The sequence below is a fragment of the Barbus barbus genome, assembly GCF_936440315.1.
Source record: "Barbus barbus genome assembly, chromosome: 3".
NCBI lineage: Eukaryota > Metazoa > Chordata > Actinopteri > Cypriniformes > Cyprinidae > Barbus > Barbus barbus.
This window is the reverse complement of record NC_136731.1, coordinates 3,806,408-3,832,650: the sequence shown is the minus strand read 5'-3', so window position 1 is coordinate 3,832,650 and position 26,243 is coordinate 3,806,408. Positions and strand designations below refer to the sequence as shown.

Genomic DNA, 26,243 nt, shown 5'->3' with positions numbered 1-26,243 from the left:
AATATCACACACTGTGATGTTGATACAATGTATATTTTAAACCTAGAAGATGAAAATAGTGCAAAATAATCATTGTTTTATCCTAATACTCAAATTAGCAGATACTAACATTGTATTCTATGATGTGCAATAAACAACTCTGTTAACATGTAAAATGTAGTTTAGTGTTTCATGACTGTTTGAAACACTTATTTCATTTGTTCAGATGTATTTATCTAAACTCTCAAAAGCTTCTTGTTTTGTGTATTTTCTCCATTCAACTGGAATCTCACCCTGTCCCACAAAAGCTTTATTGTAGCATTTTTCCAGATCTGTCTGGAACTTGCACACAAACCACTTCCAGTAAGGCAGTTCAGAGAGGTCAGAGGTGATGCTCCACTTTGCATAATCCTCTCCTGCTCTTCTGTATTCTCTCCAGGGTATTTTATCTGAGTCACTGGGACAAAAATATAGATTGCTATTTGCTACTGCTGATGTGCAGATATGAGTAGACAGGTTTTCTGTGTTCAAGTAATGTATTCCACTGAGTCCAATAATACGATGAAAAGAAACACTGTGATCTTCATCATGGTTTTCTATGGTGTTGGTGCAGATAGCTTTACAGAACGGACACTGAACCCAACAGCACTGACAGAGGTGATCAATCAAAAGCTCATCTGGCCTCAACTTGAGGTCTAGTTTTTCATCAAATGTATTAGTTTTGAACTCTCTGCTTATGTCAGACATTATAGTAGGGAGTTCTTTTTTCATCACATCTTCTAGGAGGTTGAAATCATCAACATCTTCATGATTCACTCCACTGAGGTCTTTTACAGAGAATACTAGCACATCTGAGAGCTGTTGTGTGAAACTCTTCAACCACAAACCAGCATCTCCTGTATTTATTTTTACATGTTCAGTAGAATCATGTCCTGCTTTCATGATCTTCTGCTGCAGGAGTTCAATGTTCTCCTTCATTTTAGGTGAAACACTGGAACTGAACTTATCTGTGATGTACCGACTGACTTCATTTCTGATGAAACTCTTGAAGTGATCACTGGGATTATCAATGTAGTTCATGAATTTGTCAAAATCCTCCTCTTCTGCCAGTGTCTTCAGGATGTGTTTTTCCAGATTCGATCTATTTCCATTCAGCGATTCACAGTTTGATCTCATTTCACCTGCCAAATCTCTGGAAGTCTTCTTGTAGACACTTTGCTCAATGGGCTCTTTGAGTTTCTGACAAATGATCTCACCAAAAATAGCAGCTGATGTTGCGCCATGGCAGTATTTCCGGAAAATGCCATAGTATTCTTCTCTCTTCCTCTCTAAATAGAGTACAGGGTCATTGGTGTCCCGGAATAGTCTGTGTTGGTCAGTGATCATCTTGTTTGATCGCTTACAGATGGAATAAACCAAATCCATGAAGAATTCATTCTTGAACACATATTTCACTGGTCCTTCCTGATGTTCTATAACCCTTGTCTTGATGTAATCTGCGAGTTGTTGAATGCAGCTTATGTTGTAGCCCATCTTTGAAATGTTAAAGGACATGATCATTCTGTTTGTCTGCTGAGCAACATCTATAACTAATGCTTTTATTTCAGTTTCTTCCTCTGGCGACAAAGTTGAAGTATGTCCAAATGATTCTTTTACTGTTTTTACAGCCTCTCTAATCTCTCTTTTTGTAGACCTTTTAAAAATAACATATTCAGAATAACTCAACACAGTGAAAATATTGTACTCACTGCCCTCTTTCCAGTGGTCCACAGGTAGATGCCCTTGATAGATGTCATTGAGGATTTCTCTCACATCTCTCAATATGTCAGTGTCTTTGCTTGAGGTGTGAGTGTCTCTGATGATCATATTCACACACTGTTCCCAAAACAAATCAAACTCTTCCTTTAGTGTTTCTTCATCTTTTGCTTTGTCTTTGAGTTTTAAGGCAAGTTCTTTGCTCTTTTCATAGAGAGTGTTTTCATGATGTGTCCTCTGATCATCAATCTTTTTCTTCAGGTCTCGCTGCTGAAGAATCTCATTTAATTTCCTCTTCGTTTCTCTCACAATGTTTTCCTGAAGCTCTTTGATTTTGATTTCAAATGATGTCTTCCACTGAATCAGTAAATCTTTATCTTTGTCTTTATCAAAGATTTCAGACATTATTTTTTTCACTTCTTCACTTGTCTCCTTCAGTTCTTTTTGAAGATCATTTTCCTCAACCTCAAGAATTGCTTCATTTTCTATTTTGTTGTGTAGTTTGTTCTCAGTTTCCAGCATGGCACTGCGAAGCCTCCAGGACCATTTGCTGTATTCGGTCTCCAGTTTCCTGTAGGCTGCAACTTCCAGAGAATTTCTGAAGCTGAAGACGAAGCGTTCCTTCAGTAAAGCCTCCCAGAGATCTTTAATACGAACTTTTAAATGTGTTAGCATCATTTCATCTGATTTTGCAGCATGAGACATAATAGTTTTCTTTAGTTCTTGAACATTTTCACAGTATGATGGGTGCGGTGGTGCCATGGGTGGGCTGCCCTCCCAGAGATGAGCAAAATACGTCACATCATTTCGTACATCAAATTTAATGACATCACTGAAACATTCTGCATCACAGACTTCCTCTTCTGCAGCCAGTTTTGTCATCTCATCCAGTGTCTTTTGCAGTCGTCTCCTTCCCTCCATGTTTTTCTCTACAGCTGTGACGTCTGAAACGTTCTGATGCACAAACACACAGCTGGGATTCAGTTTGACCTTCTTCATCCTCAGGAAGGCCTGAACAACAATCTGAAGAATGTCCTGCATCTCAACTGGGTTTTCACCGAAGATGTTGATCAGTGTCAGATTCCCAATACCAACAACAAATGTGGCCAATTCATTGTCATGATGTCTTGTTGATCTTCCAGCCAGTTCTAGAGCATGAAGACCCTCAGTGTCAACAACCAGAATATAGTCAAACCTCATCTGTGTTTTCATCTCGTCTGAGACTCTGACCAGCTGCATGAAAGCTCCTCTGGTGCACCGGCCAGCACTGACGGCAAACTGGAGCCCAAACATGGCGTTCAGCATGGTGGATTTCCCAGAGCTCTGAAGCCCTAAAACTGACAGCACAAAGACTCTCTGGTCTCCCAGTTTCTGGATGAGTTCATCTAGAACAGCAGAGATCCAGATCACAGGAACATGAGCAGCGTCTCCATCCATCAGCTCCAGAGGAAATCCAGAGATCATCATCTCTGCTGCGAGACTCGGGAGAGAAGAGAAGTGAATCTGCAGGTCTTTCTTGTTCTCCTTTACAGATGAACATGATTCATAGATCTGACCGATCTCCCTCATGATGTGCTCCAAACCAAACGTTGCTGTTTGTAGTTCCTCAGATATTTTCTCAAGTTTAGTTTGTTCAGCTGCCAGTTTCTCAGATTTTTCATTGTTTTCTTTCAGTTTTACAACTGTTGACCACTGTTCATCATATTTTTGATGAAGAGCGGAAATATCCTTAGAGATATATTCATCCAGAAAGATTCCAAGCCATTTGAGAAAATAGATCTTATTCTCAGCATGCAAGCTGATTTCATTAATAAATGACTTCATAAAAATATGTATGTTAACTGCATGCTGCTGCTCACGTATTCTCCTCAAGTTGGCTTGTTTTCGGCTTATGTCCATTTCTAACTCTTCCGCTTGTGGTCGATGTAGTTCTTTGTTCTTCTGACTCCACTGATGCCACAGTTTCCCCTGATGAGGCAGAAATGATTCTTTGATTTCTGTTAGATGTTTATTCTCCAGTAAACCCATCATCTGATGTGCTGCTTCTCTTCCTATCTTGCAGCCATTATCATCTTCCTCATCAACTCTGAGGATATCTGAGTGTTTGGACACATCTTCAAGACTAAAATTTGAGTCTAGTTCTAAATATGAGAGACAATGATTTATAGCTCTTCTGAGTTCTTTAGATACATTTGACTGATTTCTCTCTTTCAAACCAATTTTGAATTTCCCCTTTTTTGTCTCAATGACAGCAGATTCATCCTCTGTAAAAAGACAAATGAGTGGCTTTCTGTCTTTGTACAGGTTTTGGATTGTTTTTGCATGTTTGTCATTCCTGTCCAGTCGTGGTAGAAGAACAACATTGACTGAGGCCATCTCAGTGAGGATCTGCAGCTGTTTCTCATGGTTTCCTGCATCACCGTGTAGATTACAGAACGCAACACAGTCAGTGAATTTATCTGTGTTTTTCCCAGAAGGGCAGTACCAGGCGATCTCCACCACTCCATCCATCAGGACTCTGGTTTTGCTGCTGCCTGGGCAGTTCCTGTGGAAGAACGTGTTGTGTTTCTCATTGATCAGACTGTTCATCAGCTGAGACTTGGATGAAGACACAGAGCCAAACCTGAAGAAAAACACCATTGGAGTTTCTGCCTTGTAGATCGGCTGGATTTGACTGATGATTTCATTGTCTGTGTTTCTAGTCTTCCAGCTCTTGCTGATTTGTCTGAATGTCCAGAGAGGAAACTCAATCTGTTGTGTGAATGGATCAGGAACAAGCAGAGGCAGAGCGTACTGACACTGGGACAGTTTAGTCACCATCAGCTGCTTCAGGAAACCATCAGCACAATGAAACATGGCCATCTGAACATCCATCGGGTGAACATGGTCTGACTGACTTGTTGTGTTAGAAAAAGACATTTCTTTGAAAATATCACTCTCATCTTTAGATGTTTCATTGTCTCTTTGTTGTGTTTTATATGGTTCATTAGTCTCTTCAACATTAATGTATCTTGCTCTGTAGTCCATCATCAGTAGTTTTTGTATGAAAGTCTGAACCAGCTCCTCCTCAGCACAATATTCGTGGGATTGTAATGAATGTGCAGTTAACTGAAAAACATCTGCAGTTCTGAGTTTATTGTTATACCTGGCTTCAAGATGAAGTCTCTGAAATAGATTATTTTTTTCAGTCTCTTTCTGAGGAAGGCATTGATCTTGTCTAACTTCGGTTCCAAAGGCCTGTTTTTTTCCCTGTAAAATAAATATACACAATTCACATTAATCAATTAAACAATGGACCTTTTTCAAATTTCCAGGTTTGTACACAAGTAGTAAACTGTAGCATGGTAAACTTCTATCAGGGAACATCTCAGTGTACTACAGGTATATTTGTAGCAATAGCCAAAAATACATTATATGTGTCAAAATTATTGATTTTTCTTTTATGCCAAAAATCATTAGGACATTAAATAAAGATCATGTTCCATGAAGATATTTTGTAATTTCCTACTGTAAATATATCAAAACTAATTTTTGATTAGCAATATACATAGCTAAAAACTTCACTTGGACAAATATAAAGGCGATTTTCTCAATATTTAGATTTTTTTTGCATCCTCAGGTTCCAGATTTTAAAATAGTTGTATCTCGGCCAAATATTGTCCTAACCTAACAAATCATACATGAATGAAAAGCTTATTTATTCAACTTTCAGATGATGTATAAATCTCAATTTCGAAAAAATTTACCCTTATGACTGGTTTTGTGGTCTAAGGTCACATATTATGTATGTAACCCACACATTTGACTATCATGTCCTAATCACTCATTGTGTATGTCTTTTTAATAACTATTGAATAGCTTAAGGTTTCATATTCATGTTTGTTATGTATGAGTTAGAAAATTCAAGCTTGAAACACTTCTTCCTATCAATACTTCAATACTGTCAAATGTATCATATTCTGGTTATAGAAATCATGTCCAAAATTATACTCTGTAAAAAGTTGGAAAGTTCGGACCATGTGACGGATCAGATAACATGTTGATTTAATTATTTTGATGCTGCTTTTAGTGCTCTTTGAGCTTACATGCCAGCTGCTAACACCACGATGAGAAGAAAAACCACCTAGTATCGTTACATCCTTTTGCTTAATTTATTTTCGTTGAGTTTCGTGTGCTAAGTTGAAATTTGCCAACGCTGTGTCTCCGAGTCCGACCTCGAGCACCCATCTAAAACTTCAACCAGACCAACTCCACAACTGACTCTGAAACCATTCGTCAGCCAATGCCCAAGACGTCACTTCAACGACTACTGAACTTTCAGCCAATCAGCAACCTCGGGAAACCCCCTTTCTGCAAAGACGTCAACAAAAGGGAATCCCTTAACACAAAGGCAACGCAAGTACAAACTCCATAGCTGAGCTGGTGCATTTAATATAATATTTTAGCCTCATTGAGAACTCAATGCAAGAGTTAAATTCTGAAGTTAAAGTAATTGATGGTTGTTCAGGTCTATGCAATAGCACATATTGATGCAAACTTGGGATGTATCAAAAGCTGAGGTTAAGTCTAACAGAATTAGGATAACGGAGTCACCAGAGTCAGTTGCCAACAAAGTATCATTAAGGACCCATAATAAAGCAGACTCTGTGCTATGCAGAGGCTTAAAACCAGACTGGTTTCAAAAATATGATTTACACTATGGAAAGACTGTAGGTGAATAAACACAGTTTTCTCCAGTGCTTTTGTAATAAACGGAAGATTTGAGATGGGTCGAGAAGTATTAAAATTACTAGCATCAAGAGAAGGTTTCTCAAGAAGAGGTGTCACGGTAGCTTCTTTGAGGCTATCAGATATAGTCCCTGAAACTAGACATTTATTCAGAAACGACACCAAACTAGGTCCAACAGAGTCAAAAATTTGTTTTAAAATACGTGGAGGGAGAACATCATGAGAGCAAAAAGAAGGTTTCAAATGGTTGATAGTTTCTTTGAGAGACTGGATCAAAATCACTCCATATGGCTGAAGAGCAGCAAAATTCAGGTGAAACATTAGCAAGTGGTTGCAACTGAGATCTCAGAGTAGTAATCTTATCACAGAAAAACCTTGAGAAACCTTCACATAATGACACTGAGAGATTTGAAATCACATTTAAAGGAGGATTTAACAGAATTTATAACAGAAAATAAGGCTTTAGAGCTATGGTGATTCTTTGCAATTACATTAGAAAAATACTTAGGGGATTTCACTGCTTTCTGAAAAGTAGCAAAACAGGGATTTCATATGAAATTTTCAATTTGTCCTTTTTCCATTTTCGTTCAGCTCTTCTACAAGCTTGCATCAGAGAGCGGATGCTATCATTGAGCCATGGTTCAGTTTTAGGTTTTGACTTCTTAGGTTTAAGAGGAGCAGTGGTATTCAAAACCTCTGAGCAGGCATTATAAAACAGACTAAGATGCTGTTCAGCATCCAAGTCAGGTAAAAAATTACTCCAGGGACAGAGACAAGCACACCTTGTTAAAGGTGTTTGTGAAGTCATCACAAAAATGGGAAGAAAAGGAACGAGTCAGTTGTACAATAGGAGTAATGCTTGAACTTAGCTGAAAGGCAACGTAAATAATTCAGGCATATGATCTGAGAGCAAAGTATCAAAAACCTGAGCATCAGTAATAGAAAAAACATGAGAGAGAACCGAGTCCAAAGTATGCCCATGTGTATGTGTAGGATCTTTCACCCACTGAACCATATTGAATGAATCAATATTTCCAGAGGTTTAGACTGACAGCACATATGTATATTAAAATCACCTAGCAGAAGAATATTGTTATACTTTGTTATGCAATCACTCATAAAAGCAGTAAATTCATTTATAAAGTATTTAACTAGGTGAGGGGGCCGATACACCAGCGCTAACAAAACAGGATCATTCCAGTCGCAACAACTGTACTTCAAAGCTACTGTAAACAGCAGACGGAACAGAACGACAGTGGATACTAAAACAGTTTTTTAAATTTTAAAACCCCCGCGGTCAGAAGAGCGGGGCAAATTTAAAAATGCGCAGCCTGCTGGAACCAAGTCAGACAAAGGACTCAGATCACCAACCTTAATCCAAGTTTCTGTGATGAACATAAAATCCAAGACAGTAGTGAAAAAGTAATTTAATAAAAACGTCTTATTGACTAGTGACCGAGCATTAATCAGAGCCATCCTGGAAGGCGGTGGAGAGATGACGGGAGTATAGGCTCTGTTGAAAGAGTGAAGATTAACTCCACCGCGGAGAGGAGAGGTAAGTAGCGAGAAATTGTAAAAAGAGAATCCAGGTGAATGGGTCGAAGCCAGTAAGCAGGATGATTCAGCGAGCGCCAGACAGCACAGCGGCCACCGCCTAAGTTCCGCATCATACAGAAGAAGCTGGAAATGCGGCGCAACAAAAAAGTTGGACAGCAACCCCTCCACGCTTCCCGCGTCTCCTGCGATGCTTTCTCCGGGAAATATCAGGATGCCATCTTTGCAGATAATCTGGAATATCCAAGATAGAGTTTGGAAAACACGATTGTGATCTAACCACAGAGCTTGCTAACTCTGAGTTATAGGTGGTCACAACAGAGTCTTTAATATCCAGAAGTGACTGGCGATCATAGACCAGAGGGGAGTAACAGTTCGACACGGATAGAAAAACGGAGACAACAAAAAGTAGCAGAGAGCATAGATAAATGCATAGATTCCTGATGAATTCCTTTAGGAGTGAAAGCTTTGTCATTGCAGCCATGGGTTGATTGGTCCGAAGTGAATCGCCAAAGTTACTGAACTCAAAACTGCCAGAAGCTCGGACTCCCCCCAAAAGGGGAGTCGCGAGGTTTCCACGGTGATGTGTGTCTCCAGGGCACCAAAAGTAAAGAGAAGACCTCGCCTTTTGGGTGTGGGAGAAGTTTTATCTGGTTTCCCTGTAACACCCATTTTGGTTAGTTTGACCAATAACAAGGCACATAGTTTCAGCGGGAAAGTGTTTCTTTGTCCCCCTTGACACCTCATTTGCATGTTTTATGACTGTTCTGCTCGATCGGTGTAATTCTTCCCACAGTACAGTAAGAATATTATGATGCATTTCACGAGGTCACAGTGTACATCATTGTTTGAGAAATAAAGAGCAGATCATTTTGATATCAAGAAAGAAACATCTAGCATATATTAAACCAGAGATACATTCATACATCTGAATATGAGTATTTAGAGCTTACTAATACAAATAACGAGTGGTCACTAGGCTAATATAATAAGGAAACATACAAACAACACGTGCCTATACCAGATACCTTTGTAACTGATTAATTATGGTCTAAATAAAGGAAATGTCTCTTTGCGTGTGTGTTATGTGTGTTCTAATCGTGGAGGTAGTCCACTGGTCAGCCAGGCCGCTGGTGTCTGGTATCGAGGGTCATTTAGTTCTCTGGAATGTGTTTGAAGTCAGATGGAGGGAAAAGATAGCAGTTTAGCGTCTTTTTGACGGTGGGGGGGCAACCATTGGCAATTTAGCACCCATATAAAGGTCGAATGTGGGACCAGGTCTGTGAATTATATGCAAATGTCAAAAGGCTAAAAGGGGTCTCTTAAGACAAAGTCCCAATGACCATCAAGGATCATAAGCAGATGTTACAACACTACGCCGTGAAGGACTGCAGTGTCTGCAAGGTCCCCCTGCTCGAGAAAGAGAACTGGGTGAAAGTGTTGTGTTCAAATGAGACCAAAATCAAGCTCTTTGGCATCTACTCAACTCCGCCGTGTTTGGAGGAGGAGGAATGCTGCCTATGACCCCAATAACACCATCCACACTGGATGCTAATCAGAACTGACTTGAAATGTTGGCTATCAGTATATATGTTTGTTTGTCCAAGTGATTCTATATTTATCACATGTAAATATTGTCACCTTCTTTATTTAGCCTATATTTTTTACTTATATGTCATATGTTTGGTCCATGGGATTCTGTATTTGGCACATGTAAACATTGTCACATTCTTTACTTGCATAATAATAGTAATAAAAAAAAAACATTTCGTACAGTAGCTTGTGAAGGGTTCGGTTCAAAACTTGCAGGTTCAAGGTACAATGGAGTAAGGGCTGTAAAACCCTGCCCTGGAGGGACCGGCTCTATCACATCCTTCACCAGCAGGATCTCCGCATGAAAGACATGAGCATCAACCCGGCGGGATCTCCGTGTACCCCCTGGCTGCCCCACCATCAAAAGTGGTGAGGAGGGAAAAGCTACCAGAATGGTTTCGGGCATTAAAAGTTGCCATCCATGAACTGGTAAGCTCTTCATGAACTTCTAGGAAAAAAAGGGTGGGGTGCTGAGAACCCCCAAGAGGTGCCCCAAGAGACCAATCGTCCAGCCTCGAAGATTAGGGATACGGTGGAGGTCTCCACTCAAGCCTGTATGGTATCAGAGTGCATCAGACAATTTAAGATTCGATCAGAACATTGAAACATGAGGAGCTGAAATTCCACAAAGAGGCCCAAGACAACAGGATGTTCGTAAATCACATTTTAGCGCCAGACAGTCTGAAGCAAGCCTAACCAACCAACTCTTTCACAGAACGGTTTACAACATTAACACAAAAGAACACTTATTGATAATCCCTACTCAGGAAGGAGTTTGCCAAATTTGGGGCAAGTAACCAAGATTGATGGTCAAAGAGATGCACAGCATGACCATCACATGGAAATCCATGATAGAAATCACGATCATAAGCTCTTTGGATTGATATCTAAAATGATCTTAAAAGGACTTATATACGAATATCAGTCCATTGCATAACTCCATATCATGTATGTAACCCACACATTTGTCTATAATGTTCTAATCACTCGTGTATGTCTTTTTAATAACTATTGAATAGCTTACGGGTTTACATTCATGTTTGGTATGGATGAGTGTGAAAATTCTAGCTTGAAACGTTTTTTTTTTTTCCAATCAATTCTTTGTCAAATGTATGATATTCTGGTTATAGAAATCATGTCGCAAATTATACTCTGCAAGAGTTGGAAAGTTCGGACCATGTGACTGACCAGATAACATGTTGATTTATGTATTCGGAGGAGAAAGATAGCAACACCCTGAGCTAAGACAATGTCTAATTGCTCCGGGTGTGAGTTCACTCTTGTGTGTGTGTGTGTTCACTGCTGTGTGTGTGCACTTAGGATGGGTTAAATGCAGAGCACGAATTCTGAGTATGGGTCACCATACTCAGTGTTTTGTGCTTACAAGTTAATGTCTTATACTGCCGATCTTGTTACTGCGCTATTTAATAGTGTTCTCACTATATTTTGGATTTTAATATCCAGTCCAGAGTTGATGTTATACGGGGCTCGTTCAGTGAATCGCTGACTCGGTGATCAGCCGTAAAACAGTGATTCTGTTCAAATTTCCTATAAATATCATAATTAATTCCCTTTGAGCTAAACTGACCGGTTTCCCTTACAAGCCTGACCCCCTCGGTGACCCAAGCAAGCATAGCATCATCTCAGGGTCCGATTCAGACATTGGTACTATCCCCAAAGGCAGCAGCACAGCCAAAGTGGAGTGAGATCCCCTGGGAGATTAGTTTCTCAGAGGAGAAGTCCTCACTGTCACTCTTAGACCACCCAGGCAACTACCTGAAGCAGTCCTCCCCAGGGAAGAGAAATGGATCTAGGCAGTGGCACTAGAGCTCCATCCCTCTGGAGGTAATGGAGTCTGGTCTGCAACTCAGAGATGGTCATCTTCCCGCAATGAGAGCATGACTCATCCACGACTCAGGCCACCTCAGCATACTTAAAGGATTAGTTCACTTTTAAAAAAACTTTTGCTGATAATTTACTCACCCCCATGTCATCCAAGATGTCCATGTCTTTCTTTCTTCAGTCGAAAAGAAATTAAGGTTTTTGATGAAAACATTTCTCCATATAATGGACTTCAATGGGACCCAAACGGTTCAAGGTCCAAATGACAGTTTCAGTGCAGCTTCAAAGGGCTTTAAACGATACCAGACGATGAATAAGGGTCTTATCTAGCGAAACAATCGGTCATTTCAAAAATAAATTAAAAAGTTTAAGTTTTATAAGCACAAATGCTCGCCTTGCTCTGTTCTGTGATGTGCGTTCGTGACGTCATGTAATACGCAATTACGTGGAAAAGGTCACGGTTGACTTAGGCGGAAGTACCGAGTCAGTAGGCTTTTTAATATTAAAACAATCATTTGGACCTTGAACCGTTTGGATCCCAATGAAGTCCATTTTATGGAGAAATGTTTTCATCAAAAACCTTAATTTCTTTTCGACTGAAGAAAGAAAGACATGGACATCTTGGATGACATGGGGGTGAGTAAATTATCAGCAAAAGTTTTTTTTAAAGTGAACTAATCCTTTAACACGTGAGACGCGATCATGACCATCACCCGGCACCAGGTAACAACCGCATTCAGAAATGCACAGATGATACGACATCTATACCAAGACGCAACATCGTCTTTACAAAGACGCAATATCGAGTTTGCTAGATGCAATATCGCCTTTAAAAAGACACACCCGTGAATGCTCTTTTAGGAGGTGCTCTTATAATTGTGCTAAGGTACATAGAGGAGATGGCTGCTGCAACAATACAGGGGGTAGTGCAGCCTCTAGTGTACACTCACTCAATGAAGGATCCGACCACCCACTGCAGTGCCGTAATACCTGCACACAGAGGCTTCCTTGCAGAGTATCGCTCTTTCAACAAACACCAAAGCCTCTTTGAGGAGCAGAACGATCACAAACGCTCGGCTCCGAAGTGAAACGCTAAATATGCATTGCACCTGATGCCCATTTATGCTCGTGCTGCGTGGAGTGGCAGTTGGATGCAATTATTGCATGCCAATGTGCATTGGCTTGTTTAGTTTACACTCAAATTAGATTGGTCTCTGGTGAGATTCCCAACTCATCGGTCACTAACGTGGCATCGAAAGTGACTGACTGAAAGGGAACTGGGGTTACAGTTGTACCCAGGTGAAAAAAGTGCTCTTCCATAATGTACTTAAAGTGCTCTATTTTCACTCACTAATTTTGTGCCTAATATACTAAAAATTATTCTTTAGTACTAATAGGTGATAATCTTTGAACATCTAAGTGTTCTCAACTGTGCTAATTTGAGACACCATGAATATGAACTAAAATGTGCTTTTAACATATTTCTGTATTAAAAAAATTATTTAGTTGCAACTTGTGGTTACTACAATTGGTAACTAAATACATTTTTTAATACAGAGATAATATTTTAAAAACACATTATAGTTTTGGTTGTTTTGTTAGTTTCCCTGTGATTTTCACCCTTTGCCTGCTATTTGAATTTTGATTGTGGATTACCCCTAATAACATTAAGAATTATACCCAAGTGTCAGAGCAGTTCATAACAGTCTGTCAATAGATTTAAAATCTTTAATCACAATTAATCACTCCCTTTTGTGTGATTAATCACAATTAATTGCATGCTTAAGAAATTGAGCATAAACCATTTATCTTGTTTAAATTAATTTTGTCATCATTTGCTATATCCAGCAATGTAAACTATCAGATTAAAGCGTGATTCTCACAAAACTGTCAGAAAGACCATTCGTTCATTCATTCAACCACTGTTGAACAAATCATTTGAATTAGTATATCAATGATTCACTTATTAACACAGTGATTTACTGCCCTCTATTGCTATTTTTTAATTTAATATTTAAAGTATATTTTCATAGTTCTATATTTTATCTATACAATTGTAAACGCTTTTGTGGCATCTCTGAGCTCCATTAATCAATCTACATAAATACATCTAAATGCCACTTTAGATGCAGATTTTGTGCCACTTCTGCAGTGCAAAGATTTTTTTTTTTATTGATCCTCATTAGAAAAGACAAAATCATTGTTTGAGGTAATACAAATCTCTTCATTTGATATCCACATTTATCTATTTGTGTCACGAATCTGGTCCATGCTCTTCCGGACAATCACCACCACGTTGACTCTTACACTACACAGCACACTGGACTACAGTTCCCACAATCCATTGCACAGATCACAGCTGTCACCATTCACACATCACACACACCTGATTATCATTTCACAATCACGCACTCACTATTTAAGTCTGGGACTTGCTCTTGCTCAGGGCCGAGTATTGTTTAGCGTTTATCACTCACCCAGCGATAGCTACTTTACAGAGCCATTGTTATAGTCTTAGCCTTAGTCTTGCCTTGTTTTCCTGCCGTGTCTGACCCTGCCCGTGTTTCCTGGATTTACCCTTCGCCTCTGCCGTTTGGACTCTGTTCGCTCCCCGTTTGGATTATTGCTCTCGACTCTGGATTATCTCTCTGCCTTGCCCCTTTGGATACTGTTCGCTGATCGTTGACCCACGCTTGCGCCCCGGATTGCTCTGTCTTGCCTCCACCATACCTGTTTGCCGATCTCTGACCCTGCCTGTCTTGACCATGTTGTTTAATAAAGCTTTGCAAATGGATCCGCACGTCTCACATCTCGTCAGCCCCGTAACAATTTGTGTTTTCTTAATGCTTTCTTTTTATATTCGAACCTGTGAAGCATTTTGACATGTAAAATATGTACTCACCCCATGCTTTATGCCAGTCTCTGATGTTGTAGTGTCTTCCATTATTTCTTTACTGATTGTGGGTTCATCTTAAAGTAGAAAGGAAACACATGCAATTTAAAATTTGAAAGTTTTTTTAAAGGTTTAGAAAATGATTTTTGTACTTAAGCAATTATTGTTATTTTAACATTTGATGATACAACTGAGACCAATATTAGACCATACCGGCCTGTCACCTCACAAACAATTTTTTTTTCACCTCTTTAAAACGTTCAACTATTCATGTTAATACCATGATTCAACCTGTGATGTAATTGTGTGATGGCATAAATTTAAGCTGTCATTAAAGGGGTCATATGATGCTTTTTTAAAGATCATTATTTTGTGTATTTGGTGTAACAGAATATGTTGACATGCTTTAATGTTCAAATAACACATTATTTTTCAAATACTGTACGTTATTGTAGTTCCTCTATGCCCCGCCTCTCTCAAACGCGTCGTTTTCTACAAAGCCCCTCCTTCCGACAAGCACAGTCAACTGACATAGAGCATTGTGATTGGCCGAACACCACAAGCATGCGTCGGAAATGTAACACCCCTTTCCATAATCGCGAGCTTCAGCTTTTGAGTTAGTTTTATCAGTTCAAGCCCGAGAGGGGAATAGAGTTGCGTGACAGACACAGTGATGATGCTCGTATGTATTTGCAGTACACAAGCTGCAGTTAAAACTATTTCTGACGGGCTGTACACTCCGCTGTGATGTGACCCTGTTCCCCTCACAAACACACACACACACACACAATGGTTCCGTGCAAAACTCCGCATTTGAAAAGTCAATAGCAAATACTTAAACTAATAACAAAACATACTTACATATGTCATAGTAAAGTCAGAATTTACCCTTTTTTTTTTTTTTTAAATATCCTTTGTGCACAGCCTTGTACTCTCCTAGGTTCACGAAACTGTCGTCCATAAAATGCGTTGCACAAATTCTAGCATCTGGGTTGTGCTGTTTTGTTGTAAACAAATCTTAATCAATGATTTCTAATTGCATCTACTTTCGGAAAGCCAAATAAATTGCTTTTGCTTTCGCACAGAAACACACAGCGTCTCCCTGACATGGCTGCATCAACACTACTGCGGTTACTGAAACCATGCCTTCTTTCTTTGCGTGAACATTTAGGCAGCATTACACAAATATTTGCACATCGTGATGTAGACATGTGGGGACGTGTTTTAGCCCGGTCTGGATCAGCCTTCTCTTTTAGATAGAATAAATCCTTTTGTGGGAGACTTTGAGCTTTGTAACTCTACAGATCTTATACATGCACAAACAGCTACATAACACAGTAAAGAAAAAGAATACAAGAAATCGCATCATAAGACCCCTTTAAAAGTCTGCATACTTGCATGTTTGGAAAATAGTAAAAACATTTTAACGGCATGACAGACAGCACCTACCTGCATCTCCTTTATTGAATCAAGCCACCAGCCAAGCTGTGTTTAAATGAATGCAGAGTTTGAACAAATTGAATAGCTAATGTAGGATCCCATAAAATGAAGATGAATTTATTCCGATGACTAAATTGTATCTCAATGTACATAAATGCATTATGTGCAGAATGTGCTTCAAATAGATATATTATAATTGTTATATATAATATCAAAATCATTATATTATTAAGACATCATAATAAAATGGTTATAAAACTATATTATTATCCCTGGTTCAATCAAGTGTTTTTGCTGGGATCAGCTCCCCTTATAAGGCCATTCACATTCTTTTTTCACCCTTCACTGTAAATAGAATGTAATAGATTATTATGAATATTTGGTAATATTTGATTTCTCAGCATTGATTCCTGTTAGCGTTTTTTTAAATAAATTGATTTTTTTTTACAGTCACTTCCTTCCTAATGCTAGACATGAACAATTGTTTTTGTAAAACTACCTACATGGACAGTTTTACAAAGGAACCGGTTTCTCAAAACTTAGTTACATAAATGTTAGTTTTCTTTTTGAAATTATTCAGAGCCTAAAAACATGCAAATTATTAATTCATGATTTTGAATTGTTTGATTGAGTGGCAACCATGATTCCCAACACGTCCAGCTCTTCTGATGATCACTGGGGAAGTCGTGGCCTAATGGTTAGAGAGTCGGACTCGTAATCCAAAGGTTGCGGGTTCGAGTCCCCGGCCGGCAGGGATTGTAGGTGGGGGGAGTGAATGTACAGCGCTCTCTCCACCCTCAATACCACGACTGAGGTGCCCTTGAGCAAGGCACCGAACCCCCAACTGCTCCCCGGGCGCTGCAGCATGGCTGCCCACTGCTCCGGGTGTGTGTTCACGGTGTGTGTGTGTGTGTGTGCACTTGGATGGGTTAAACGCAGAGCACCAATTTCGAGTATGGGTCACCATACTTGACAATACGTCACGACTAGTCCTCTGCTCTCAGCGCTTTCAAGGCCAGTAGCTCCCATTCCAAAGCCTCTTCCACCATGGCCACCATGACAGTCTCCTGCCATCATAATCACCACACCAGTGTTTCCGGCCATAATGAACGTTGCACTTGAAGCTAGTAAGGCAGTGCCCAGGCATTTGAGACTGATGTCCAGTGTGGTGAACCCACTGCTGATGTTGATGATGAGTCTGCTCCAGAACCTACTCTACTACCCAAGGGCTCAGTCTTGTGTTGGCTTCAGCCCTGGAACTCGCAGCTTGTTCCGTCATGACCAAGGAGGTCTTCCCTGAACTCTCTGTGCTCCTTGTCATGGCCAAGGAGACTTGTCCAGACGTGACCACGGAGATCGTCCCTGAACTCTTTGCATGCCCTGACACGACCATGGAGGTCGTTTCTGAGCTGTCTGCCTGTCCTGTTACAGCCACAGAGACCGTTACTAACATGTTTGTGCTCTGTTTGACAGTTCTACCTGCTATGGTGGTCTTCTGCTCTGCTTTGGAGTTCTTCGGTCCCATCTGATCTGTTGTGGTGCTCATTGGCTCTGGTATGGAGATCTTCGACCACATCCACTCAACCCTTGCCACCTGCCCAGCCGGTTCTGTCCTGGTCGTCAGCTCTGTCAGCTCCACCCTGGCGTTCTCCTGTTCCACCTACTCCGCCCTGGCCAGACTTTCCACTTCAGTCTTCTGGCCCTCTTCCACTACATAGACCTGCCTTCGTTCATCCCCTGATCCATCTCTGCTCCACCTCCCTCCTGGACTTTTTAGGAGTGTCTAGAATCTGCTCTTTAGAGGGTAGACTCTGTCACAATCCCAGTCTTGTGTTCCCCTGTCTTGTGTTAAAGGGGTCATATGGCATTGCTAAAAAGAACATTATTTTGTGTATTTGGTGTAATACAATGTGTTTATGCGGTTTAAGGTTAAAAAAACATTATTTTTCACATACTGTACATAACTGTTGCCCCTCTATGCCCCGCCTTTCTGAAATGTGTCGATTTTTACAAAGCTCATCGTTCTGAGAAGCGTTGTGATTGGCCGAATACCTCAAGCGTGAGAAGGAAATGTTACACAACTCGCCGTATTGTGATGGCGTTTCCCGGCGAAATGAGACTAAAACAATAAAACCTATTATAAACGAGGCATTTGTTGCATCCAGTGGGGACATAATTACTGATTATAATGACTTATACTGTCTTTTTATACGGTCATCGTGCCGCGCAAACATTACCATGTCTGCATTTGTGATCCGAGAAATGATAAACAACAAGCACTACTCTACACTGCACAATACTCGAGTTTGAATCATCAGTAGCAGAATTGTACTTACAGGCTGTGAGTCAGAAGCGTCAGACTGTCCTTGCAAAGTTGGAATTGCCCCACTTTATAGAAACAGCCTTTGTGCAAGCCAGCATTGTAGGCTACTCTTAATATTTGGGCTGAACTGTTCTGGAACAGTGTTGTAAATACAACCATTGATTTCTAGTTGTGTCCTCTTTTGGAAGCCCAAACAAAGCAGTTTCGCTTTCACAATGAAACACAGCGTCTCCAGGACATGGCACCGGTGGCATCAACAATACTACAGCGAGAATAAAAATCACGTCCCCTTTCTTTGCGTAAACATTTGGGCTGTGTTATGAAAATATCCCACCACACTGTGATGTAGACATGTGGGGGCGTCTTTGAATGAGCCATTTTAGGGGGGCGTTGCAGAGTCTTAACTTTCATAAAAAATATCTCTTTGGTTTTGAGACTTTAGTCTTTGCAACTTCAGGGATCTTATCTATGCATGAACAGCTTGGAACACTCCGAAGAGAAAGGAAAACTTGAAATCGCATCATAAGACCCCTTTAAAGGACATTTAAGTTAAAATGTTTTCCTTTCCTATTGTTTCTGTGCTCACCTCCTGTTTGCCTCGTTCCCCTGCTCAATTGTTTATTGCCCTAGTTACTCCTATTTGTCATCATAGTAATTCACTGGCTTGTTAACTCATTTCCCTGTGTATTTATATCTGTATTTTTTCCTGTTCCGGTCTGAGTTTACCCATCTTTGTTTTTCTATTTTATGTTAATATATCTAACTGCAAGTGGATCCGCCGCATCTCATATATCTCTGCCCTATTTTAAACGTAATTTACCAAAGAAAATGTAACATTTATACAGCTGGTACATCAGATGCAGGTCCACGTGTGCCAATACATTTAAATATTTAATATGTTTGCTAATATTGAATATAAACTCTACAATACAGCAAAGGGCATCATCAGAGAAAAACAACATGTGAAACATCAGGAAACTTTTCCTACCACTTTTACACGTACCGTTTTTCAGTTCTTCTCCCTGTTTTATTGTGGTGTTGTAGATCTCTCCAGTGTAGTGCTGCTTTTTATTCTCATTAAACATATGGTCAATCTTTTTCATCAGTTCTCTCATCTCTGATTGGTTGTTCATAGACTTGTTGCAGGTGTGATATCTTCCTCCACATTTCTCCAGCAGCTGCTCCAGAACAAGGTTTCTCTTCATATCATCTTTTAGAGTGTCACACTCTTCTTCTCTCTCATAGGTGAAGAGAATTGTCACAAACTGAAGAACTTTGTCACCAAACACTCTCTGTAGCCATTCAAGACCCATTTTATCAGCATCTGTTAACTGGCCCAGTCGCACAACAAAGATGAAGGCATGGATTTCATTTTCATTCACTAGTTGACCAATGACATGATTAGCAGAGTCCAGGTTAAGCTCATTCTCATGTAAGCCAGTCATGTTGATCACTGAGATGTTACGTTCTGATATCTTCCTCTGTAAAGGAACAATTGTGTATATTTCTGCATTTTTAATATTTGGTTGTTTTTCTCCAAGTAGAATGTTGTCATGTCCAAACTGGATGGCTGCAGAGTTTCCAGTTGACACTATGGTTAGATTGGGAGTTATGTTCTCTAAAGAAAAAAAAAGAAAAAACACCAAATGTCTGTTGTTAAACATATCAGGACCATGCAAAATACAGTAAGAACAAGTCTTAGTCAGCAATGCAAATACAGTTTTTTTTTTACCTATGCTGTTATCTGATGAATCAGAGTCACACTGTTCAAGTGCTCCAAGGTCTGTCTCTAGAGAAGTGTCCATGGCATCATCTAGAACTAGATCTGTCATTGTATCACTGGAAAGAAAAGAAAATATTAAACAGGTCAAACATTGCTTCACGCAATATTGTTTGATTAGAATTAACAAAACTGGGTGGGGTGGGCTGGGTGTGTGGGATCCAGAGTGATTTCCTTAGCCCTTTAAGATCTTGGAGGTTGGGTAGAGGGGCATCTTAAAATATGTCAGTGACATTGTTTTGTCTCAAGATGCACACCTGTAACGTTTTCTTCTAAGGAATTTTTATAAAAGATGCTTAAATATCTTAATTTAACTAAAGCCTAGTCCTGGCTTAAGCCAAGGCCTGTCTGTGAAACCAGGCCTATGAATCTAAACTGAATGATTTCACTTGATTAGCCTATAGGCTTTAAAGGTGACCTATTATGCTCTTTTTACAAGATGTCAAACAAGTCTCTGATGTCCCCAGAGTCTATATGTACAGTTTTAGCTCAAAATACCTTACAGATAATTTTTTTAATAGCTTGTTAAAATTGCCACTTTTAGAGTATGAGCCAAAATGTGCCATTTTCGTATCTTTCACTTTAAATGCAAATAAGCTGGTGGTACCAGAGAAGAGGGTGAAGTTTCAAAAGCTAATGCTGAGGGAGCGCTTCTGTCACTGAATGGAGTGAACGTTTTTTTTTTTTTATAGCTCTCCACAAGTCTGTAATGTTTTCTCTCAAATCACCTTGTAGCCACTTAAATATCATAAGTTGTTAACTTAACATTCTGAACAATGCAGTCAAAGTATAAGAAAACTGAAAAATCGAATACTGAAGAAGCGGGAGGCACCGATAATGTTCATGAAGAGCTGCCTGCTAATGCTAATAAAACTAGCGCTGAAGCAACGGTGCCGACAAACATAGATATAATGGAAGCAATAGCAAAATTGAGCGGATCCTTTGACAGAAATGTCAAAGGATGTCCTTTCATCTACTTCTACTATCAGATCTGAATGTATCCATCATGTATCCATCGCTAACATTTCTTCCAGAGTGGCAGTGACTGAAGAGACAGCAAAAGTTCACGAAACCCACATCAAGTCACTGGAGAAACAGCGTGCACACCTGGAGGCCGAATGTGAAAAACTTGAGGAAAAAACCTGCGACTTAGACTCAAGATCTCGACGACAAAAGATTTGAATTGTCGGTATAAAAGAAGGCGCAGAAAATGGTAAACCTACTGAGTTTGTGACAAATCTTCTGGCGAATATGCTTTCACCATCCGATTCAGATCGACAGGGCACACCGTTCGCCACAATCACTAAGGGATGGCCGCTCTCTGGCATTTATTGCCCAAAACATTTTGAAATTTAATCTATTTCAAAACACAAAAACAATTGACATTACTGTAAGCTTAATCTTAATTATTTAAGAAAAACATTTTATTTCATGGTACAACTGTAAAAATTAACAGTTAAATTTACATTTTAATTTCTTAATTTCCAAATGTTAACTATGAAATATGTCCATAAAAACTTGAAACATGCTCACTCCGATGCGGATATGAACTGTAATCTGCGCTGCAAGTGTTGTTAAACTCTTTGTGGGGTTCAGTGCAGAAAATGCACTAGGGTGCATGCACATACGGCGACCGGCAGCAGGTTTTTTGGCATCCTTTGTGTTACGTTTTTAGTTTGTTTTTACGTTTTAGTTTAGTTAACTAATGTTTTTTATGCTTGATTGCCTGGGTTTGTCATGACCAATGTCCTTTAGACACTGTACTTATGGAACTTTTAATTATTGTTGCTCTGTGGATTTTGGTCAACTTGACTATCGTGTGTCAATGGATCACATTTAAATCTCCGAGAATACAATACACTAGAGACCAATTGCTACAATGGAATACACAGAATTTAATTACTGGATTACTGTCGGATTTTCAGTTCCCTGATTGCATTCATCGAAGGGATCATTTCAACTCTGCGACGGGAGATAAGCCATGTAAAGTTAAGAAAAGGAAGTGGGGGAAAAGAGGAGGCATTAGACTGCGAATAAGGAAACAACAGCTTACCCCCATCCCACTACCTTCTGTGGGGTTGGGAAATGTTCAGTCCTTACGAAATAAACTTGATGAGCTACAAGGGAATGTTTGCTTCCTCTGGGAATATAGAATCATCTGCATCATGGCATTTACAGAGTCTTGGCTTACGGAGCAGTATTTGGACAGCAATCAGTTTTTTTATGGATTCCATTTCGTCTGGATCGGAAAGTAGGCAACAGGTAAATCCCGTGGAGGGGGCGTGTGTCTCAACATTAACAAACGTTACTGTAACTCTGTGACTGTTAGAGAAAGACTCTGCACGTCTGACGTTGAACTGTTATCTGTATCACTTCATCCATTTTATCTGCCCCGCGAATTTCAGCAAATATTTATAACATCTCTGTATATTCATCCAAAAGCAAATCAAGGGACTGCTACGAGGATTTTATTTGATGTTGTGCAAAAACTTCAAAACATCTCACCTGAAGCACCCAACTTTATTCTAGAAGATTTTAATCATGTGTCTCTAAAAAAGGCTTTAACAAATTTTTATCAATATGTGACCTGCCCAACCAGACAAAACAAGACGTTAAGGGCATATACAGTAAGTATAAGCATATAAACCTTAGGTTCTACCTTTGTGTATTGCTTCTTCCTACTTATAAATCTATTCTTAAGAGAGAAAAAAATCAGACCAAGGAGTTAAAGATCTGGTCTGAAGAATACATTGCATTTCTTCAGGGCTGTTTTGACTGCACCGAGTGGAAGAGGTTCAAAGACTCTTGTAAGGATATTGATGAACTTACTGATGTAGTCTGCTCTTATATTACATTTTGTGAGAGCATGATTATCACTACTAACAATATTAAGGCCTATCCCAACAATAAACCTTGGATGTCAAAAGCAGTAAAGCTTAGTCTACAGAAGTAGTTGTCTTACAGTCAAGGAGGAACCTTAGAAAGATGTTAAAGGGGACATTTTAAAAGCTAAACAAATGTATAAAACCAAAGTAGAGAGTAAACTGGCTGAGAAGAATATTGCTTCAGCTTGGTTTGGGATGAAAACCATAGTTGGTTTACAGCAAAGTGTGCATAAAACTGATATTGCCATGGATGGCTTCAGGTCAGACACTAAACTTGCTAATGCTCTAAATAATTTTATGTAAGATTTGATCTGTTTGATTTTAATGCAGGGATTGAGGAATTGAGATGTAAACTTGAAGACAATCATTATCTCGTCCTGGAGCAGAGAGCAGTTGAGAACTCCTTACTTTTTTTAAACCTAAATAAGAGTCCAAGTCCAGACAATATTTGTGGCAAGCTGTTGAAATATTGTGCAAGCCAATTAAGTCAGATTTTTACTGATATTTTTAATATGTCTTTATATCTTCAATGCGTACCTTATGTTATTATTACGGTCCCTAAAAGTAATAGTCCCAAAGATTTAAATGATCTTAAGCCTGTTGCCTTCACCTCTTGTAATGAAATCTTTTGAGAAGCTTGTGAAGAAAGAGCTTGTAATGCAAACTGAGCAAGCTCTCGCCCCCTTGAAATTTGCTTATAGAGCACACAGAGGAGTCGAGGATGCTACAATAACTTTATTAAATCTTCTGTACAAGCACTTAGAAGGGAGTAATACGTATGCTAGACTGTTGTTTATTGACTTTTCATCAGCTTTTAATACTATCCAACCTCACATCTTAGCTACGAGATTGTTAGAGCATTTTAAGTTGAGCAACAATTTAGTGGCTTGGATATTGTTTTTTTTTAACTAATAGAACACAGGGTATTTCAAGATGGCGGCTTGAAGGGAGGCTGTGTGTAGTTAAGCGGTAGTGTCCCTTCGTTGAGTTTCCTGCTACTACAAATCGCATTTTATAATTTTAACACGCTCATGTCTGGCGTTTTCCATTATGAGTATAAATAACTACTTTTTGAGGCAATCAGAAAGCATACCACGCAAGAAAACGCCGATTGCCAACAGTTCCGACGAGCGAGCTGACGTTAACTAGTGTTAACACGAGCTTGTCTGCATCTCCGCTGTGTGATGTGGTTGCAGAGATTACAGCCAATATATCCCGACCCGATATCACAGTTGTTACAACTGCATTGTTCTGAGCTAGATGAGCACGATAAGCGGATAACTGAAGCGGAAACCAAGATATATGCTATGGAAGACGTGGTAACCCCGATCAAGGCTAAGCTACGATCCCTTGTGAAGCTCGTGCATGACATGGGTGAACGGGCCGAAGACCTTGAAAATAGAGGAAGAAGGAAGAATATCCGCATCGTTGGGTTACCTGAGGGCGTGGAAGGTGACAGCCCTACACAGTTTTTCGAATCATGGCTTCCTAAGACTCTTTGCATTGGTTCGAAAGCGGGTCGTATAAAGCTAGAGAGAGTGCACCGATCACTCGCCCCCAAACCTTCCTCAACGCAGCGACCCACCGCGACCCATCTTGGTGAGGTTTCACAACTTTCAAGACAAGATGCGAGTGGGGGGGGTCACGTGACGTTTTCATGAGTCAAGACGCACATTAGCTGAGCTCCGTGTAAATAACCCATCTTTTGCTGTTTTTCATCTTCTTTTCTTGCACTATAAAGCGATTTGAGGACATTTTGAAGGCTGAATTAGCAGCGATGCGCACCGAATTTGCCTCTCACATGACCACAATCCAGAATATATGCTCTAAAGTTGACTTTTTAAATCGGGGAACAGGGAGAGCAGAAAAAAGTGATCGGCGAACACACTGACCGTCTGGATGCCCTCGAGCGACAAGTGACGGATTTACAGGACCGCAGCAGATGCAGTAATCTCTGCCTGCTGGGACTACCTGAGGGGACCAAGAAAGATGACCCGATTGGCTTTCTGAAACAGTCACTGCTGGTCTGACGAAGCGCGTCAATTCCTGAGCTCCATTCCCGCTCCTCATTCTCCTGGGATGGACGTGGCATAAGGGTTTGATAATACCGAGTGACTCGACTTCTGATTTATTAATCTAGAATGATCTTCATGGGACGATCGGCTACTGGCAGTTCTTCATGCTAAGAAACTTGGTATCACTAATGTACAGTTTTCAATGTACATGATGCAATTATGTACAGTATGTTTGTTTCCTCGTTATGGAGAGTATACACCCTTTTGATTTGTGATTTTTTTATTTTACCCCACTTTATTGCTCGTATGAATTTTAAGTTATTCTGTTCTCTTATAATAGGGCTAATGGTGGTGTTCTAAAGAATGGTACTGGCTGTCATGTTACTGACACTGACTAAAATAGGGGAAGGTGGCAGCCTGGGGTTTTCACCCCAGTCTGCAAAAGTTTTATGGTGTGGGTTTTCTTTGTTTAATGGGGTTTTAGAGGCAGACTTGAGTTAATTAATTTGCAGTGGTATTCCTTTCTCTTATTTTTTGTTCACTTATTTATTTGATGGTAATGACTGAGATTAATATACTAAGTTGTAATATCAGTGGTTTAAATGGCCTCCATAAATGTACACGTTTTTTTGGAACTGTTGCAACGAAAAAAGGTTGACATTGCTTTAATCTGGGAAGCTCATTGTGGAAGGATGATGTTCATGGATGCAGTGGTGAATGTTATGAGGTGGACTCTTTTGCTGCGACGGTCAATAAACTAAAGGTGTTTTGATAACTGTTAGAAGACATTTAAATATTTCCATTTTAGACAGAAATGGTGATAATGCTGACAGAATTGCCTGTACATCCCTTGTGAAAAGTTATTCTCTCCACTGATAATTCTGTTATTTCTACTTCAGATATTTACTCTTTTCTCCTCAAACAATCATACAAACCCACAACAATTATCTGGTCTAAGGATATCAGTGGTGACTTACAAACTTTATTTTCTGATCGGATTTGGGAGACAATCACATCATCCTCGAAGAGCCCAGATCATTGGATGATCCATTTGGGATTGCTGCATGGACTTTGTCTGCCCCCTTTGGGCCACTTCTGTGTGCGTGTCGCCTTCCCCATGTTGTGGTTTGTGTCCGTGGGGGGCACTCGGTGCATTTTTGTATTTCGTTTTTGGGGATATTGTTAAATCTTTTGTTTCTTCTTTTTTATGTGTAGTTTGTTTACAATTTGTGTGTGGTGTGGGTCTGGCCGTTTTTTTTTTTTCTTTCAATAAAAACAATTGTTCAAAAAAACAAAAAACAAAAAAAAAAAAAGACAAGCAGTGAGTGTTAAATGCTGCGCGGGCTTGGGATCAGTGGCTCCCCTCTGAAATTCAGAGACAGCACGGTGATGTTTTCAGGACTTTTCTGCATCTATTCTTCGCAAGCGCAGGATGTTTGACGAAGTTAAGAAATGT

The 26,243-nt window shown here is 39.8% G+C and overlaps 1 protein-coding gene across 1 annotated transcript; it reads right to left on the bottom strand.

The window, feature by feature from the left end:
* Positions 1-201: 201 nt before the first annotated feature.
* Positions 202-19,939, bottom strand: LOC306850618 (interferon-induced very large GTPase 1-like; the record flags this gene model as incomplete). The annotated part of the gene is made up of 4 exons (XM_079386337.1): positions 202-4,983; positions 17,007-17,206; positions 19,111-19,725; positions 19,840-19,939. 4 exons carry the CDS (start codon positions 19,937-19,939, stop codon positions 202-204), a joined length of 5,697 nt encoding a protein of 1,898 aa, XP_079242463.1.
* Positions 19,940-26,243: the final 6,304 nt, after the last annotated feature.